Source organism: Salvelinus fontinalis, chromosome 8 (assembly GCF_029448725.1).
Source record: "Salvelinus fontinalis isolate EN_2023a chromosome 8, ASM2944872v1, whole genome shotgun sequence".
Taxonomy (NCBI): domain Eukaryota; kingdom Metazoa; phylum Chordata; class Actinopteri; order Salmoniformes; family Salmonidae; genus Salvelinus; species Salvelinus fontinalis.
The window spans coordinates 39,292,192-39,307,191 of record NC_074672.1 but is presented as its reverse complement, the minus strand read 5'-3'; the positions used below and the strand labels follow the sequence as shown (position 1 = coordinate 39,307,191).

General features: G+C 43.2%; 1 protein-coding gene across 4 annotated transcripts in view; it reads left to right on the top strand.

Annotated features, from left to right (window-relative positions):
* cacna2d3a (calcium channel, voltage-dependent, alpha 2/delta subunit 3a) overlaps positions 1-15,000 on the top strand; it is a 330,804-nt gene that overhangs the window by 286,306 nt on the left and 29,498 nt on the right. For all 4 annotated transcript variants that reach the window (XM_055932451.1, XM_055932450.1, XM_055932448.1 and 1 more), the window contains 4 exons: positions 3,922-3,983; positions 4,090-4,134; positions 4,496-4,558; positions 10,075-10,145. In XM_055932451.1, coding sequence (XP_055788426.1) covers positions 3,922-3,983; positions 4,090-4,134; positions 4,496-4,558; positions 10,075-10,145 — 241 coding nt within the window. The remainder of the gene's footprint in view (positions 1-3,921; positions 3,984-4,089; positions 4,135-4,495; positions 4,559-10,074; positions 10,146-15,000) is intronic.

Below are 15,000 nucleotides of genomic sequence, written 5' to 3'. Positions count from 1 at the left end.
CACACACACACACACACACACACACACACACACACACACACACACACACACACACACACACACACACACACACACACACACACACACACACACACACACACACAGGAAAGTGTAAATCCCTAAGCCTTCCAAATTAATTTTCTATTCATATAACATCAGATTAGTTGTGGGTTTTCCTTTCTTTTGTCCCTTCCACAAGTCATCTCATCTACTATGTCATGTCACGCCATTGATTCATTCATTGATAAATTCATCTTCTATTTTTTCACGTGAAGTACTCATTTGTCAATATTCTGTTTTTTCAATCTTCAGTGATTAGCCCCACCATGTTGCTCAGCGTGGGTGTTGGTATTATTGCTGCCCAACATCTTAAATTAGACCCTTCCCACCCTGCTTCTGACCCAGTCGCTGAAAGACTATGCTTCTGATGAGATAATCTGCACCTGTTCCTCTGTGCCTGGCCTGTGTGTGTTTGTGTGTGTGTGTGTGTGTGTGTCTGTGTGTCTGTGTGTCTGTGTGTCTGTGTGTGTGTGTGTGTGTGTGTGTGTGTGTGTGTGTCTGTGTGTGTGTGTGTGTGTGTGTGTGTCTGTGTGTGTGTGTGTGTGTGTGTGTGTGTGTGTGTCTGTGTGTGTGTGTGTGTGTGTGTGTGTGTGTGTGTGTGTGTGTGTGTGTGTGTGTGTGTGTGTGTGTGTGTGTGTGTGTGTGTGTGTGTGTGTGTGCGTGTGCTTGCGTGCGTGTGACATCCGTTCCACATGCCTCCAGCCATATTGTGAGTCAGTTTGACTCTGGCGTGTTCACAGGAGCATGAGAAGAGCACAAAAATACAAACCTGACCTAGATCCAAACACACACACACACACACACACACACACACACACACACACACACACACACACACACACACACACACACACACACACACACACACACACACACACACACACACACCTACAAATATGGATGGTCACATTTTGTTTCTTTATAAAAAATCCTTGATAGCCCTTAATGACAGAATGTTTTTTCTCAGATCGTGAAATACCTTTTGCTTGTGTGAGTGAGCATGTTATGTGTGTGTTATAGAAACCATGCTTACAGAACCGTATGTGGCTTCCAATCCTCCATCTTGACGTTCCTCCTCCCTCCCTCTCTGGTCAAATATCAGTGTGAAACATAGCTTTTCTCTGGATACAAAGCCTCCTGTTAACATGGCAGTCTCCTGTGATGTTATGAACACCTGAGGAGAACAGCAGGAGGGGATCGGGGGTGGGGGTGTAACAGAAAGGAAAGAAAGGCAGGATGGTGGAGTGAGGGAGGGGCTGTGGTAAATCCATAGATCCTACCTTGGCTGTCTCTGAGACAGCTCACACATTCCATGTTCCATGCCAGGGATTTGATTCCCGGCTGGAATTCTGTCCAGATCTGTGTGTCTAGCTACCCGCTGTGTGTCTTGCTACCCGCGGTGTGTCTAGCTACCCGCTGTGTGTCTAGCTACCCGCTGTGTGTCTAGCTACCCGCTGTGTGTCTAGCTACCCGCTGTGTGCCTAGCTACCCGCTGTGTGTCTAGCTTCCCGCTGTGTGTCTAGCTACCCGCTGTGTGTCTAGCTACCATATGTGTGCCTAGCTACCCTCTGTGTGCCTAGCTACCCACTGTGTGTCTAGCTACCCGCGGTGTGTCTAGCTACCCGCTGTGTGTCTAGCTACCCGCTGTGTGTCTAGCTACCCGCTGTGTGCCTAGCTACCCGCTGTGTGTCTAGCTACCCGCTGTGTGTCTAGCTACCCGCTATGTGTCTAGCTACCCGCTGTGTGCCTAGCTGCCCGCTGTGTGTCTAGCTACCCGCTGTGTGTCTAGCTACCCGCTGTGTGTGTAGCTACCCACTGTGTGTCTATCTACCCGCTGTGTGCCTAGCTACCCGCTGTGTGCCTAGCTACCCGCTGTGTGTCTAGCTACCCGCTGTGTGTGTAGCTACCCGCTGTGTGCCTAGCTACCCGCTGTGTGCCTAGCTACCCGCTTGTCTAGCTACCCGCTGTGTGTCTAGCTACCCGCTGTGTGTCTAGCTATCCGCTGTGTGCCTAGCTACCTGCGGTGTGTCTAGCTACCCGCTGTGTGTCTAGCTACCCGCTGTGAGTCTAGCTACCCGCTGTGTGTAGCTACCCGCTGTGTGTCTAGCTACCCGCTGTGTGTAGCTACCCGCTGTGTGTCTAGCTACCCGCTGTGTGCCTAGCTACCCGCTGTGTGTCTAGCTACCCGCTATGTGTCTAGCTACCCGCTGTGTGCCTAGCTGCCCGCTGTGTTTCTAGCTATCCGCTGTGTGTCTAGCTACCCGCTGTGTGTGTAGCTACCCGCTGTGTGCCTAGCTACCCGCTGTGTGCCTAGCTACCCGCTTGTCTAGCTACCCGCTGTGTGTCTAGCTACCCGCTGTGTGTCTAGCTATCCGCTGTGTGCCTAGCTACCTGCGGTGTGTCTAGCTACCCGCTGTGTGTCTAGCTACCCGCTGTGAGTCTAGCTACCCGCTGTGTGTAGCTACCCGCTGTGTGTCTAGCTACCCGCTGTGTGCCTAGCTACCCGCTGTGTGTCTAGCTACCCGCTGTGTGTCTAGCTACCCGCTGTGTGCCTAGCTACCCGCTGTGTGTCTAGCTACCCGCTGTGTGAGCAGCTCTATACTCCCAGTATGTTATCTACAATCTCAGAAAAAAGAGTTCCAAAAGGGTTCGTATTCTGTCCCCATAAGGGAACACTTTGTGTAAAGGGTTTTACATGGAACTCAAAAGGGTTCTACCTGGAACCAAAGGGTTCTTCAAGGGGTTCTCATATGGGGAAAACCAAAGAAGCCTTTTAGGTTCTAGATGGCACCATTTTTCTACGAGTGTAGGGGGAAAAAGACATGGGGGTAGGCAGACACGCGGGATGGATTTGGTGTGGACACGGAGAGACAGAGGGTTTGAGTCATGGCCATGGGTAAATGTTGCTTTTGGACATTGGTTCATAGAGACTGTCGTGTTGACACATGCACACATAAACACACACACATGCACACACGCACACACACATACACACAAACATGCACACATGCACACACACGCACACACACTGCTTTGCATGTTCACAGATAGACAGGCCCTAACAGGCTTTTCACAGTGAGATATCACAGCTTAAAGCTGTCTTTCTACCAAGGTTACAGACATTAACTAACATCAACACTATCCCACTGTCCCATGGCCATATTGGCGTCTCAGAAAACATTTCACTCTTCTAAGTCAGTGCCTGACCCAATTTAAAGCCACACTCCTCAATCTCGGTTCCCCCCAGAGCGATTCATAAACATCCGTGTCTTAGCAAATACAATATCAAGTTATTATGTGTCTTTATAGATGCGTCGAGGTAAACTAGATCTCACAGCCCATGTCTTTAGTCTTAGTTTGAATGCTGAAAGGTGGATTTGGTTAAATAGGAGTTCCTGCTGTTCCTTGAAGCTGCTCCGGTGTTTGTAATGTCCCTATTGCAGGGAGGTACAAGAGCAGTTGTGACATCGCTGTCCAGCAAATCACACTGCATCGCACAAACACATACACACACACACACACACACACACACACACACACACACACACACACACACACACACACACACACACACACACACACACACACACACACACACACACACACACACACACACACACACACACACACACAAATGCACAAACACACACACACACACACACACACAAATGCACAGACACACACACACACAGAATCACAATGAAACACATACACAACCACACAGAGAAACAAACACAGAAATGCACAAACACACAAACACACACACACGCAGAATCACAATGAAACACACACAGACAGGAGAGTATAGAAACACAGTTCTGTGGCCATAATGTCTACGTGGTGCTGTCTCCTCTCTTCCAGCTGTGGGGATCCAGATGAAGCTGGAGTTTTTCCAAAGGAAGTTCTGGACAGCCAGCCGACAGGTAAACACACGCACATAAGCACACAAACTTAGGCAACAATGATAACAACACAAGATGCTTGTGTAAATAGAAAGTGTGTATCTCACATGATTGTATTGTGTTGCAGTGTGCAGCGTTGGATGGGAGATGTTCTATAAGCTGTGATAATGAGGTGAGTTGGATGACTTCACTCTAATAGTAACTTCACTTACTGTAAACATGTTATTCTTCCTCTCCCTTCCTCTTCATCCTCATCCTCTCTCCTCTCTCTTCCTCTCTCCTCGCCCTCCTCTTTTCTCCTATCTCCTCATCCTCCTCATCTCCTCATCCTTCTCATCTCTCCTCATCCTCCTCATCTCTCCTCATCCTCCTCCTTTCTCCTCGTCCTCTCTCCTCGCTCCTCATCATCCTCCTCTCTCCTCCATCTCCTCTTCCTCTCCTTCTGCTATATTTACTTGATGATGACATTCTCTTCTCTCTCCTCCTCATCTCTCCTCTCTCCTCTTCCTCTCTCCTCTCTGCCTCCTCTTCAGAACATCAACTGTTACTTGATAGACAACAATGGTTTCATCCTGGTTGCAGAGGACTACTCTCTGGTAAGATGTTACATCGCACACTGCACTGTCTCTCTGTCTGTGTGTCTGTCTGGAGAGATGATGGATCATAGATCATGTGGGCCCTTATCCCACTGTACTGTTGTCTGTATGTCTTAAAGGAAAACTCCACCCAAAAATGATATTTTGGTGTTTGTTTCATTGGTCTATTGTTGACATAGTCCCAAAATGTTTTTGCATGTCAGCAAGTTTTCAAGATATACTGCATAACTGTCAAAATACAGAGATACAGCCGGTGTGCTGCGTTTCGCATCATATAATGTTACATTTTTACAATCACTTTGGCACTAATTACAGAACCTTGTGGTCATTTTTCAAAACTAGACACAAAACTCAAAACAGTCATCACTTGTAACACAGGCTGTCCAATGTTCAAAACATTGCATTGTGCATTCATCATTGGTTCAAGTAACAAATAACAAAGATCATAAAATACCATAGGAACATTCATTTAGATCACCCACACACAATATACTGAAAGTTTCACTGTGTAGTTGTTCGTACTATCATTAAATATTGTAGTACAAGATATGTGAAACATTGTTTCATTATGGTACTACATGTAAATACATCACTGTAAAATGACTAGTAGAGAGTGTCATGACGTTGCCTGCTTGGGTATAGCAAACCCCATCCCCCTCTCCCTGCCTCTCCCTTTCCTCCTTCAACCCATGCTGTGGTCACAGAGAGACGTCGTAAATTCCTGAGAATCTCCTCATGGCTAAACAGTATTAGAGAGACGGTAAACTTTCAGGACAAAGAGGTTTCTTCCACCTCACAGAACTTGAGGTACGAACAGATTTCATGTTCCGGAAAAAGTATTAAAGATCAGTGAAGATCCCAGCTATTAACATGCCCATTGGTCACCATGTGGGAAACTCATATAAGACTGTGGGACTACATTACCATACCGCTGTTTATATAATAACCTCAGATATGAGGTTTACATCTGTTTGTTGTATAAAATGAATGAGTGAGTATGATACTGTTTGTATAATTGTGTAATATGATTTTGGACTGTTTAATGAAGAAAAATACAAATCCCTTTTGTATTTGAACTAAATCCAAGGACCGCCCCTGAGCCCAGTACGGGTCAGACATCCAAGGACAGCCCCTTCCTGCTATCCGAATAAAAGCCAACTGAGAAAGTATCATTAGACCATGTTTTTCTCCATATGGGGAGAACGAAAGTTAAGTACCATTGCTGAATCTTTAACCATACCACGTGGTTAAACTCTTAGACGAATAAGAACAAGTCTTTGATATTGACTACTAGTCAGCTAGGAATTCGGTATCATTGCACGCGAAGAAAGACAACCGCCGAAACATCCATTCTATAACGAATGTCACTCTGAACTATCCACAATAACCAGGACAGAGACCGACGACTCTCCAACAAAACTAACTTCTCTCCAACGATCAAGACGACACACCGAGCGTAAATATATATATATTGATTGCAATTGTTCCCGAATGAGTGAGCGTTCATGTGTAAAGGAGTAGCATGTCAATTGTTATAGTAATGAACTCTGTAGTGACTACTGAGTCGACCCCCAACTTTCCCGTTTGTCTAACAAGCCGCCATGCCGGTTCAGCCCACTAGGGCATATTTCTCCTATTTCATGTAACCCTTTTAGAGTTTGTTTGTTTGTTTATGCATTTCTGTGAATTAATTAGTTAGTAATAAATAAATGATTTAAGACAATTGATGTATGGATGACTCATAGTGAAGACTGGGTTCATGCAGATAACCAACAATTTACGACGTTTGGAATGAGACTAACGTGAGGTAAAAATAAATAAATCATCAATCAGAAGACTATTGATCAGATATGGAAATATCTGAAAGGTTATATTGGGAAATTATAACTTTGTAATCTGACTACTTTCCCTGGTGCCCTCGAATTCATAGTTAATTAGTTACGTTATTACTCAGTTGATCACGTAATCCCTAATTACAGGAATCTTTGATAAAAACTATAAGTCTTCAATTTAATGATAGCAAAGACACGACAAGAGAATACTACAGACACAGTCGAATCACTGAACAAAATCTGAAATGTATTGACGAAATACAATAAAATCACAACATAGGTTTCTTAAAAATCCAAACTAAAATAATTAGCTACAAAAAATACAATAATGACAGTAAAACGTCAACTGCTGTGTTCCTCACCTGGCTGACTGTGAAAAGCAAAACAAAGGATTGATTAATGTACTATATTTCCATCAACTCTGTCTTGTGGATTTGGCCACAGGTTCTCATCCACATCACAATGGATGTTTTCATTAGCCAAATATCTTGGGAAGAATCTTCGGGCATGGCGAATCCAGGCCTGACACTGGTCTGCCGTGATGTCATTGCATGCGTCATCCATGGCCTGGAGAAGGCTTGTTCATGAGGGCGCCTATCATATACCTTCCACCTCCATGTGGAGATATATTCCTCAATCATGTTAAGGAAATGAGAGTATGGGGGTAAGTACAGGGTGGTCAATTGTGGATGGGCCTGAAACCATGCTTGCACCATTTGAGCATGGTGGAACCTGACATTATCCCACACAATGACATAGGTCACGCCATCAGCTCTACAGACCTGATTTAGCTCATCAAGGAAGGTTACAAGGAGAGCTGCATTATATGATCCAATACGAGGTCTGCATCCCACCACACCACCTTCCGATATAGCCGCACACATGGGGATGTTGGCCCCACGTTGTCCAGGTACTTGGACGGATGACCGCTGGCCAATGAAATTCCAACCTCTCCTCCCTGTCTTGGCCAGGTTGCAGCCTGCCTCATCCAAAAGAGGAATTTGTGATGGTTTTCATCAGCGTCCAGCTCCATCACCTTCTAAAAAAAGCAATTTTGGAAAGAGAATTACTGATTAAAATGATATAGAATTTTTGGGGAATTTTTCACCACATACATCTTGAAACTGAACATACCTGAAGATACTCAGTCCTCAGTTGCCTCACCCTGTCTGCATTTCTTTCAAAAGGCACACGGTATAAATGTTTTAGAGACACCTGGTGCCTTATCAGCATGCGTACAATAGTTGTCAAACGTATGTCTTCCACATTGTTGAACATGTCGTCATTGTCCAAGATGTGCTGCCGAATGTATGTAAGACGAATATCATTTCTGGCTCGAACCTAATTGACCACAGGCCGCTCTTGTTGGTCAGTCAGAATTTTGCCTCTGCCTCCCCTATTTGGCCTAGTCTCAGTTCTGCAGGGAAAATTACAGTAGGAACACATTTAGTCACATCACCTACTCTGTGGTACACACTGGCATGCAGTTTACAGTCATTTGACAGTTGAGAGTAGCCTAATGTTTAGTGCATGCTGAAGACTTACCGGTTCTCATTGCGGAAAGTTCTGATGATTGAGGCCACGGTTGATCTTCTGAGGTTTGGTTGAATTGTAGCTGCCTCAGTCATTGTCATGTCATGATTTACGACATGGTCTACAACTATTGTTTAGATTTCATTGGAGACTCTTTGCTGTTGCTGCCGCTGTCTTGGTCCGTGGCCTTGTCCTCTACCACGTTCCCCCACACCTCTCAAACGAGGCCCACGACCACCTCTCAGAAGGGGTGCTTGTCCCCTGCCATTCCGTTGACCACCACGTCTTCCTCGTCTCCCTCCTCACCCTGCTTGACCTCTATTGTGACCTGGATCACCTGCCGGCTCCATGTTACCGCTATGTTGTTGACGGTGGATACCACTGATTTCACTATATACTCGTACCACAATGTGAAATCAATCATCAGTAACGAGTTGCCAGTATTAGAAAAGCAATTACAAAGGCCTGCATACATACACTCACGGCCACTTTATTAGGTACACCTGCGTGTTAACGCAAATAGCCTGCTCCTTCGAACAGCGAATCATGTGGCTGCCTGCAACTCAATATATAGAGTATATAGAGTAGAGAGCTTTAGATGTTGTTCGACCAAACATTAGAACGGGCAAGATGTGTAATCTAAGCAACTTTGACCGTGGTATGATTGTTGGTGCCTCACATGGTGGTTCCAGCATCTCAGAAACAGCTGCCCTCCTGGGATTTTTACGCACTACAGTCTTTAGAATTTACAGAGAATGGTGCGATAAATAAAACACTTTCAGGTCTGTGGGCAAAAACCTCTTATTAATGAGAGAGGTCAGAGGACAATGTCCAGACTCATTCAAGCTAACAGAAAGGCCACAAGTGCTCAAATTACAGCTGTTTAAAACAGTGGTGTGCAGAATGGCATCTATTAACGTACAACACAGGGAATAATTCAGGCTGTTGTGGAGGCAAAAGGGGGTCCTACCCAGCACTAGATAGGTGTACCTAAGAAAGTGGCTAGTGAGTGTACAGTAATGTTAAATCTGAAAACATGGTCTGGAAAAGTGGTACATGGGACCATAGAAACAGTGTCTGATAAATAATGATGATGAAATATTACATCCATAGATAATGTAGTCCAATTGGTTCACGTACCATGTTAATTGGTGTCAATGGATCTCATTATCCTGAAACTTTCATGATCTAAACATGGTTTATTGTCCGTCAGTTTCCATAAAACTATGCATTAAGAGTAATGCAACAGTTACTTATCATTTTGATCAGTTGTATCAATTGATAGTTAGATCATTGTAATGAAATGAATAGACAGACATCTCAGATGTAATGTGTGAATTGTATTTTGAAATGGTAATACTTTGATGTTAAGTTGTGTCATTTTGAACAGGTGATTTTAGTTAAATGAACAAATTATCTTAGCTTTTGTAACGGCTATCGTCATATTCGTTCTCCTCCTCAGACGAGGAGGAGCATGGATCGGACCAACACGCAGCGAGGTATGTAGACATAATGATTTATTATAACAAGACGAAACACGATGAACACTTGAACAAACTACAAAACAATAAACGAAGTCAACAGACCTGAACAAACGAACTTACATAATAACACGAAGAACGCACGAACAGGAACAGACTACATACACGAACGAAAACGAAACAGTCCCGTGTGGTGCGACATACACAGACACGGAAGACAATCACCCACATACAAACAGTGAGAACAGCCTACCTTAAATATGGTTCTCAATCAGAGGAAACGTCAAACACCTGACCCTAATTGAGAACCATATCAGGCAACACATTAAACCCAACATAGAAACACAACACATAGAATGCCCACCCAGCTCACGTCCTGACCAACAAAACAAAGGATTAACACAATAACTAGGGTCAGAACGTGACAGCTTTATGTGTATTGTATCCAAGGAATTGGTAAAAGTGTTTAGAGGTTTAAAAAGTGTGCATTTTGATCATCATTTGTGAGTTTTGTGTCTAGAGTTTTGAAAAATGACATCACGGTTCTGAAATGAGTGCCAACGTGATTGTAAAAAACTGTAATCAATAACATAAGGAGCCTTCATAATATACAGACCTACCAAGCAACAATATATGCAAATTGATCCACCATGTTTTCTCTCTGTCTCAGACAGGGATGTTCTTTGGAGAAGCAGAGGGGGCAGTGATGAATAAACTGCTCCTCATGGGTTCCTTTAAGAGGTGAGTAAGCATGTGTGTGTGTGTGTGTGTGTGTGTGTGTGTGTGTGTGTGTGTGTGTGTGTGTGTGTGTGTGTGTGTGTGTGTGTGTGTGTGTGTGTGTGTGTGTGTGTGTGTGTGTGTGTGTGTTTGTGTGTGTGTGTGTGTGTGTGTGCGTGTGTGCGTGTGTGCGTATGTGTGTGTGTGTGTGTCAGAGAGAGGGAGTGCAGTATGAGAGCATGTGTCCCAGAGTGCTGACAGCTCTTAACTCGGCCAATCATGTCAAGCTATTCAGCAGTGCCCTATGACCCCTCGGCTCAGTGGTTTTCTCCGTTTGGGGATTAGAACAAATCTTTTCCTGAAAAGAAGGAATTAGGAAGACCGCGATTCAAACAAACACACACACACACACACACACACACACACACGCACGCACACACACACACGCACACACGCACACACGCACACACGCACGCACACACACACACGCACGCACACACGCACACACGCACACACACACACACAAGCACACACACAAACACACACAAACACACATGCACACACATGCACACACATGCACACACATGCACACACAAAGGCGTACATGCGCACGTTCATCCCTTTTGCAGACACATACAGGGCCTTCAGAAAGTATTCACACCTCTTGACTTTTTCCACATTTTGTTGTTACAAAGTGGGATTCAAATGGATTTAATTATATAAACAAAATACTCTGTAATGTCAAAGTGGAAGAAAAATTCTAAAATGTTGTTTTATGAATGGGGGGAAAAAAATTCATATATTTTGTATTCAACCCACTGAGTCAATACATGTTAGATTCACCTTTGGCAGTGATTACAGGTGTGAGTCTTTCTGGGTAAGTCTCTAAGAGCTTTGCAAACCTGGATTGTACAATATTTGCCAAATAATTGAGAAAAAAAATATTCAAACTCTGTCAAGTTGGGTGTTGATCATAGCTAGACAGCCATTTTCAAGTCTTGCCATAGATTTTCAAGCAGATATAAGTCAGAACTGTAACTAGGGCACTCAGGGACATTCAATGTTGTCTTGGTACGAATCTCCACTGTAAATTTGGTTTTGTGTTTAAGGTTATTGTCCTGCTGAAAGGTAGATTTGTCTGTTGGAAAGCAGGTTTTCCTCAAAAAGTTTGCCTCTGCTTAATTAACTCTATTATATTTATTTTTATGCTAAAAAAATAAATAATCCTTAGTCCGTGTGGATGACAAGCATACTCACAACATAATGTAGCCACCACCATGCTTGAAAATATGTAGATTGGCACTCACTGATGTGTTGTGTTGGATTTTCACGAAACAGTGCTTTGTATTTTGTCCCAAAAAAATGCTGTATTACTTTAGTAACTTGTTGCAAACAGGATCCATATTTTTGAATATTTTTATTCTGTACAGGTTTCCTTCTTTTCATTCTATCATTTAGTTTAGTATTGTGGAGTAACTACAATGTTGTTGATCCATCCTCAGTTTTCTCCTATCACATTCAACTATGTATCTGGTTTAAAATCAAATCAAAGGTTATTTTATTTGTCACATGGGCAGAATACAAAAATACAACAATGTAGTTCAAGAGAGTGAATAAAATATTTACTAAATAAACCAATAATCAAACAAATTGAATAATGAAAGTAACAAAAGAAAATTACCAAACAATAACGAGGATATATACAGAGTGTTCCGGTACCGAGTCAATGTGCAGGGTTACAGGTTAGTCGAGGTCATTTGTAAATTGACTATGTATAGATAATAAACAGCGAGTAGAGGCAGTGTAAAAAGAAATGGGTTCAATGTAAATAGTCCGGGTGGCCATTTGATTGTTCAGCAGTCTTATGGCTGGGGAAGCTGTTTAGGAGCATTTTTGTCCTAGACTTGGCGCTCTGATACCGCTTGCCGTGCTGTAGCAGAGAGAATAGTCTATGACTTGGGTGACTGGAGGCTTTGACATTTTTTGGGGGACTTCCTCTGACACTGCTTAGTATATAAGTCCTGAATGTCAGGAAGCTTGGCCCCAGTGATATACTGGGCCATACGCACTAGCCTCTGTAGAGCCTTATGGTCTGATGCTGAGCAGTTGCCATATCAGGCGGTGATGCAACCAGTCAGGATGCTCTCGATGGTGCAGCTGTATAACTTTTTGAGGATCTGGACCCTTTCCAAATTTTGTCAGTCTCCTGAGGAGGAAAAGGTGTTGTCCTGCCCTCTTCACGACTGTCTTGGTGTGTTTGAACCATGATAGTTCGTTGGTGATGTGGACACCAAGGAACTTGAAACTCTCAATCCGCTCCACTTCAGCCCCGTCAATGAGAATGGGGTCCTGTTCGGCCCTCCTTTTCCAATAGTCCACGATCAGCTCCTTTGTCACCACACTGCCAGGTCTCTGACCTCCTCCCTATAGGCTGTCTCGTCATTGTCGGTGATCAGGCCTACCACTGTTGTGTCGTCAGCAAACTTAATGATGGTGTTGAAGTCATGCTTGGCCATGCAGTCGTGGGTGAACAGGGAGTACAGGAGGGAACTAAGCACTCCCCTTGAGGTGCCCCAGAGTTGATGATCAGAGCGGCAGGTGTGTTGTTGCCTACCCTTACCACCTGGGGGTGGCCCATCAGGAAGTCCAGGATCCAGTTGCAGAGGGAGGTGTTTAGTCCCAAGGTCTGTAGCTTAATGATGAGCTTTGAGGGCACTATGGTGTTGAAAGCTGAGCTGTAGTCAATGAACAACATTCTTGCAGGTGTTCCTTTTCTCCAGGTGGGAGAGGGCAGTGTGGAGTGTGATTGAGATTACATCATCTTCTGTATTGAGCGAGTTACTGGTACTTCTTCCTTTAGTTTTTGCTTGAAAGCTGGAATCAGGAGGATATAATTATGGTCAGATTTGCCAAATGGAGGACAAGGGAGAGCTTTGTACACATCTCTGTGTGTGGAGTAAAGGTGGTCTATAGTATTTTTTCCCTTTGGTTGCACATGTGACATACTGGTAAAAATTAAGTAAAACAGATTTAAGTTTGCCTGCATTAAAGTCCCTGGACACTAGGAGCGCCGCTTCTGGATGAGCATGTTCTTGTTTGCTTAAGGCCTTATACAGCTCGATGAGTGTGGTCTTAATGCCAGCATTAGTTTGTGGTGGTAAATAGACAGCTACGAATAATGTAGATGAAATCTCTCTTGGTAGATAGTGTGGTTTACTGCTTATCATGAGGTACTCTACCTCAGGTGAGCAATACCTCGAGACTTCTTTAATCCTAGACATCGTGCACCAACAGTTATTGCACCAACAGTTATTGACAAATAGACACACACCCCGCCCCTCATCTTACCAGACATAGCTGCTCTGTCCTGCCGATGCACAGAGAAGCCACGGAGAAGCCAGCCAGCTGTATATTATCCATGTCGTCTTTCAGCCAGGTCTCTGTGAAACATAAGATATTCCAGTTATTCCTCTACTTCCTCACAAACCCGGATCCGGGAGCACCCCCATCAGTAAAAAAGCTGACTAGCATAGCCTAGCATAGCGTCACAAATAAATACTAGCATCTAAATATCATTAAATCACAAGTCCAAGACACCAGATGAAAGATACACATCTTGTGAATCCAGCCATCATTTCTGATTTTTAAAACGTTTTACAGGGAAGACACAATATGTAAATCTATTAGCTAACCACGTTAGCAAAAGACACAACTTTTTTTACTCCACCATTTTTTTCCTGCATAGGTAGCTATCACAAATTCGACCAAATAAAGATATAAATAGCCACTAACCAAGAAACAACTTCATCAGATGACAGTCTGATAACATATTTATTGTATAGCATATGTTTTGTTAGAAAAATGTGCATATTTCAGGTATAAATCATAGTTTACCATTGCAGCCACCATCACAACTCTCACCAAAGCGACTAGAATAACTACAGAGAGCAACGTGAATTACCTAAATACTCATCATAAAACATTTCTGAAAAATACACAGCGTACAGCAAATGAAAGACAAAGATCTTGTGAATCCAGCCAATATTTCAGATTTTTTAAGTGTTTTACAGCGAAAACACAATATAGCATTATATTAGCTTACTACAATAGCCAACCACACAACAGCATTGATTCAAGCCAAAAATAGCGATAACGTATAAAGCAGCAAAAGATATTAATTTTTTCACTAACCTTCTCAAACGTCTTCAGATGACAGTCCTATAACATCATATTACACAATACATATAGAGTTTGTTCGAAAATGTGCATATTTAGCGGCACAAATCGTGGTTATACAATATGAATAGTAGCCAAAATGCAAACAAAATGTCGGGAGAAATCTTGGGAGAGGCACCTAATCTAATCGATAACTAATCATAAACTTGACTAAAAATACAGGTTGGACAGCAAATGAAAGATACATTAGTTCTTAATGCAATCGCTGTGTTACATTTTTAAAATTAACGTTACTACGACATAGCGAGACCGCACCGAAATTAATGGCGGATTATGCATTTTACATTTTTCAACAGAACAACGAATTAACAGCATAAAAAGTTCTTACTTTTTGATGTGCTTCCATCAGAATCTTGGGAAAGTTGTCCTTTGTCCAAAAGAATCGTTGCTCGGTTGTAGAATGTAGTCTTCAACGTTGCAATTAGCAGTAAACATTAGCCATGTGGGCCAGATGTGCCCAACTCCCGAGAACGCAACACAAATAAATACCCGAAAATCGCAATATGCTGACATAAACTGATATAACTCGGTTTAAAATAATAACATTATGATGTCTTTAACACCTATATCGAACAAAAACAGAGCAGGATATATCTAAGGCCTATAACCGGAGCGTTCTAGAGCCACAGCCAGAGGTCCTTCC